The sequence below is a fragment of the Mustela nigripes genome, chromosome 2 (genome assembly GCF_022355385.1).
Source record: "Mustela nigripes isolate SB6536 chromosome 2, MUSNIG.SB6536, whole genome shotgun sequence".
Classification (NCBI taxonomy): domain Eukaryota; kingdom Metazoa; phylum Chordata; class Mammalia; order Carnivora; family Mustelidae; genus Mustela; species Mustela nigripes.
This window is the reverse complement of record NC_081558.1, coordinates 123,105,607-123,111,606: the sequence shown is the minus strand read 5'-3', so window position 1 is coordinate 123,111,606 and position 6,000 is coordinate 123,105,607. Positions and strand designations below refer to the sequence as shown.

Below are 6,000 nucleotides of genomic sequence, written 5' to 3'. Positions count from 1 at the left end.
ATGTGAGTAATTCTTAATGATGCACATGAATATAATAAGCATACTTGAGTCGACCTGGTAAATGTTAGTAGATTTTGAAAGAATAAAGCAGGTGAAAGAGGTAGCAATGGTTATTTTATAAGCTGTTGAACGAAGTAAGTCAAATTGGAACCGGAGTCAAATCAAACTTGTTGAGAACATTTATTGCTGCCAGTGGAAATGAAAGATGTATAGAATCCCTTTGTAAAGACGAGCCGGTTGGGGGTGCCCTCACTTCTTTGGCTCAGCCTTTGTTACTGGACTGGTCACCCTCAGGGGGGTGGGAGACCACTGCCCCTTCCTCTGGGACCTCTTCATGGCAGCACCTGCTCCCCAGTGCCTAGTTTTGCTGCACAGTTTGAAGCCGCTTCAGTTTTGTTTTTTGCCTTCGGGCAGTTCTCAGTTTTTTAGTTTTTAAGAAACTGTCCTCTAATTGGTATAGAAAGTCTTCAATTCGACCAACCTAGAAGAAATAAGATTTGTGGGTTTTTTTTTCTTTTTTTTCAGGTTTTGTGTAATTAGGAAATTAATTATTATTAATAATTATTTAAAATGAAAAGGCACACGCAGGTCCATGTTGGGACAGAATTAGCAGAGCTGGAAATGATTGAACGTAAAAGCCTCCTTCAGTCTCCATGTTGGGTTCCCTTATTTCAGGAACGTGAAGCAGACACGTAGGAGTTTGCTTTACCACTCAGTCCTATGTCCTGGCTATTGAAGTGGGAACTATCATTACCCACTGTCTTTGATGGTCAGTAAAACCAGGGATTTCAAAAAGAAAGAAATGGTGAAAAACGATTCCTTTTCAATGGAAACAAACAAATACACCCCCGTCAAAGCCAGAGTTTCCAGCATTTGTATGCCCCTGGCCAACTTGGGAGAAAAATGGTATTACATATTGTCTTAGCAAAGAAACATTTCTCCTTTAAATCAAAACACAATTTTGGGGAAATACATTTTCTTAAAAAAATGCCACACCCCAGGGGAATAAGATAAAATAATGATATACAAAACAAAATATTTTGTTTAAAAATAAAACAAACAAAAATAAACTATTAGTCTTTCTACCAAAGAAAACTTATAATTATTCAGTGATGGCTGAATATGTTGTACTATTTGTCACTATTTTATCCTACTAAAGAACTGTAGAATAAAACAGTTTGCATATATGCTGAGTTGGGTTCTCATGAAAGTCCATAGATATAATAATTTATACTTAGCTCTGACTCCCAGCACCTGCATATAGCATTAGCCTAATGTCACTCACTGAAGAGCCCATTGTCATAAAGTTAGCTCAGAACTAGAGCACTTATTATTCAAGGTACATGAACATATCACCTACTTAAGATAAAAGCACTTAAATTCTAATTTTCCAATTTTGAGTTCTACTTTTAAATTACTTGATTTATCATTCAGGGTAATATCCAAAAGATAATTCAGATTGTCAAAAAGAGAATAATAAATGGTAGCACTCATCTATATGTTATGCTTGGATCTTTTATCACACCAGGTGATGTAAATTGTCTGTAGGTTTCCTTAAAAAAATAAGATAATTTATTTATGTGAAAACAATTCTTTTTGAAAACCTAAAAATCACTTCAGGGAAATTTCTCCAAAAGCACGTTGTTATGATGTCTGATCATTGTGGTAGTCGTCAAAATAATTTGACAGAATATTTTTGGATTGTCATGAAGCCAGTGAATTATTCTATATATTCCATACATTGATACTATCCAACTTATACCAAAATAGTAAGTAAAAAATTAACACACAGCACAATCAAAACAGACATAATGGATGGCACTTTACCATTACTTCAATAGTTGAGTTGATGACTCACTCATATTTACGCACTGAAAATGTATCATTTAAATCAACGCTCTTTACAATTAGAATGTTTGCAATTAGTCCAAATACAATTTAAAATTACAATCCTAATGCAACAAAAAAAGCTTCTTCGATGATAATTGCTTTAAAATATCCATTAGGTGGCTGCTGTCTTTTCTCCTGTTTAAATTATATTTATTAATAGCAGTGTCGACTAACTCGGTTGCCTTCATTATAAAAGACAAAGAAGTAACACAGGAGGTCTGGGTGGGACAGAGAGTACTGCTAAATTAAGCTGGAGGTCTAGAGTATATGCTACTTACCTGTCTTAGCCTGGCCTGGGTGTTTACCTCCTACATAGCATGTCTACATGCTGTTCTTTCAATCCATTCTCCTACTGGTACTGGAATGATCTTTTTAAACGTAAGTTTGGTCACATTATTCCTTGCTGAAAATACCTAAATGGATTCCTAATCCCTTAACATGTCCCACACACCTTTGACTGATCTGGTGTCACTTGCATCTCTAATTCTGTCTCTATCACTGCATTCGCCTCAGTGTGTAGTACATCTTTCAGTTATCTGAACACAGCAGCACAGTGTTCTCAGCACCCTTGATCTTCTTAATGATAGGCCATGCGATGGAATACTCCCACTGGAGCCCTTAAATTTCCTCTGGATTTCAGGTTCCACATCAGTGCCTCAGGGACATCTTCCTTTATAATCTAGACCAGGTTAGGTCTCTCAGTAACATATATATTCCCACAGCAGCCCATTCATCTCATTGCAAATTGTAATTTTTTTTTTTTTACTTAATTGTTCATAGTGATTTCTTTAATATCTGTCTTCCCATCTGGGTTTTAAGGTCTCTAAGGCAGGAGTGAGGTACATGTTTTCCACTATTCCCAGAATCTAGGATATGGTAGACCCTCCATAATTCTTCTCTCTGATAATAGAGCTGAAGACATTCAGCAACAAAATTGTTTTTCCATATTCGCAATGATACCTAGTATGCAGCACATCAGAAGGCTTTCTTTTCTCTTACAAATTAAATAACTATCACTTTCACATGCCATCATTCTGTCATCATTGTTTAGCTTTAAGAGTCTCCAGGCAAGGTACTAACCAGGTGTGATCTCCATACTCAAAACGGACTAAGGTACAAAAGGCACCGAGTAAAGAAGGAGTCAGGAGTATTGAGTTCTGCTTGTGGCCAGACTGATAACCCTGATCTGTGACCCCAGAGCGGTCACTTAGCCTCTCTGAGCTTTAGCTTAACTGATCTTTGGTGAAGAAAGGGTTCGCCTGGATAATTTCCAAGGACACACCAAGCCAAAAAATTCCATGACTTGTACTCACATCGCATCTAAGTTAGTCCAATCTTACATGAGTCCTCACATTTTTCAAATCAGAGGTTATTCTCTTAGATTACACCATTAGATGAATGACACACTATGCAGCAAAGTAAGTCAATTTTAGCTTCTATACTTTTTGAAGTGTAGGAGAGCTGCAACATGTTTTTAGTAAAACTGGTTCTTTATTTTCTTTTTTTAAGTCAAGGAAAGAAAAATGCTAGTTGAAGAGAAAATAGATTCATATAACTAAGAAGAACAGATTGCAAACGATAGAAATTTCTATAAAGCCCTTAGGGAAATAAAACACAAAGAAATATGTAAGCATGTAAGGAAGGGAAATGAGCCAGTTTTTGGAGCAGAGGCCTTATTAGACTTTCTTTTCGGTACAGAATCTGCTTGCTTAACTGTATCAGATAGTCTACTTGGTCATTCTGGGTCTAATTTTCCCATTTGTAAAATGGAAAGATGGCATTTTTTTAATGTATCTATGTGCCAGTGCTGACTTGGCTTTACAGAGCTATGGACATCAGACCAAATGAGCTTGCAGAGAATTCTGGGATGTCAGATGATCAAGGGGACTGAAGGTCTCAGTGAGAGGGCAGATGCTCACCTATCATATGGCCATCAGTCATAATTCACATCAAAGAGTAAGGAAATTATTATCAATGAGTTTCTCAGGACTCTTAAATCTTATACACAAAAATCTCTCAGTCAGGATTTCGTGTAGATTCAAGAAGTTCAGAATGAAGTTCAGAGCTATGCAACTCTAAAAGAGAAGACAGCCTGAGAAGCAATAGGAGATCTCCAAATTGAAATTTTGACAGTACAAAAACAAATAAATACCAATTGAGTGAGAAATGGGGAGGTAACTAAACAGACCAACTTATATTAGAGGAAAATTTCTAAATCAGCTCAGATTTCAAAGGGAGCACATGTGTTCTTTCATGCAAATATTTATCGAACATTTACTATGTGCTTGGCACTGTAATAGGGTGATAAGCAAAAATATCAAGATATTTGTTTATGAGGAACTCAAATTGATGCAGGAGAGGCTTAAAAACAAAATGATTGCAATAAAGCATAACTGCTTCTGTAAGAATTATATATGAAAATTCCTATTGGCAAAAATGTCAGAACAGTGAATTCTACTCGAAGGAACACAGGCATACATTGGGGAGATAGGAGCTGGCTCTTTGCCAGGACAAGAAGTGCATTCCAGACAGAGGGAAGGGGATTCCATCAGAGCAAGGTTGTGAAAAAACATGGGCTATTTAATAAGGATAAGTTTCTTCTAGCATAGATGTGGGCATCAAGAGGCTGGGAATAGAGATACATACAGCTGGGAATATTGATTTGGGTCAGCTTGTAAGAATGGAAAATATATTTAGCCATGTGGTTAGAAAGTAAATCTGGTACCATTATGTGGAGTGGAATGTAGCCAGGGAAACTGGAGGCAGGTGAATCAATTAGGAGACCAGTATAATAGGATATGGAGAATATTATGAGGACCTGAATCAAGAACTTAAGGGATATTTAGGAAGAAAGCTCTATAGACTTGATGAAAAATTCTGTGTTGGGACAAGAAGGCGTGCAAAATTTGGAATGACTATGAAAGTTCTAACTTGAGATAATGATGATTTTTAGTGAGATAAGAAATACAACTAGATGAACAGTTTTAGGGGAAAGAAGTGAGTTTGATTTGTGACAAATATAAGAAATGGAGAAAAGGTCACATAATAAGAAATTAATTAAAAATGGACCTATAATAATAGCCTAGTATTAGGCTAAAAGCCAGGTTGATCAAAACTCCAAATTAAAAAAAAACTAACAGCCTACCATTTTGCAGTCTACCATGTGAAAAGCATTCTAGCAGTTAAAAAGTGCAAAGAAAAACAAAAACAATGTTTTCAGTTATTCAGAGTAAAAAGGTGATTAGTACAGAGATACGGTACTGGATCAAAGTCAGGTATACCTGTTTAGAATTCCAGCTCCAGCATTTTCTTGTTGTGTGACTTTGTGCAATTTTATTTAACTTTTTGAAACCTAAGTTTCCTTTTCTATCAATTGCTTCACAGGATCCTAGTAAGATTAAATTAATTTGTGAGAAGTATTTGCATAGGTCTGAATCACTATTATTTAATAGTAACATTAATACTTGAATCTAGAAGTATGTGTTCAGTAAATAGAAAAAAGATAACTAAATGAAAAAAAAATACAGAAGTGAAGTAAAATAAAAAAAAGATAAACAGCATTAATAGACACTCAGTTTTTGGCCTCAGGGATCCTGGCTCAGTACCTACACTAATTGTAGTTGCCACACATTAAAGTCTTGGGATCAGGTCTCAAAATTCCACTATATAAAAAAGTCAGAATTAGGAGGGGGCAGAGAAAGGAGAGGAGAGAAGAGTTTCTGATAGCACGTATTAGTAGCAACTTCAATATAAATCAACAGTATTCTCTGATTTCCTCCCTGGAAATCAGTCTCCTTGTAGACAGCAATGTGTCTGTCTCATAGAAGCAACTTACATGTTCTTTGGTGGATGCATGAATAAAGAAAATGTCATACACACACACACATGAATATTATTCAGCCAGAAAAAAGAAAGAAATCTTGTCATTTGCAACAGCATGAATGGAACTTGAAGGCGTTATGCTAAGTGAAATAAGTCAGAGAAAGACAACCGTGTTCATAGACACAGAGAACAGACTGGTGGTTGCCAGAAGTGCAGGGGATAGGGGGAGGTGGGCAAAATAGATGAAAGCAGTCAAAGATGCAAACTTCCAGTTATGAAGTAAATAAG

The 6,000-nt window shown here is 36.2% G+C and overlaps 1 protein-coding gene across 1 annotated transcript in view; it reads right to left on the bottom strand.

Moving 5' to 3' along the window:
* Positions 1-271: 271 nt before the first annotated feature.
* The window catches only part of SPATA16 (spermatogenesis associated 16), a 222,489-nt gene continuing 216,760 nt past the window's right edge, over positions 272-6,000 (bottom strand). Inside the window, exon 10 of the mRNA XM_059388053.1 lies at positions 272-481. Within this exon, the coding sequence (XP_059244036.1) occupies positions 359-481 (123 nt within the window). The 3' untranslated portion in view covers positions 272-358. The remainder of the gene's footprint in view (positions 482-6,000) is intronic.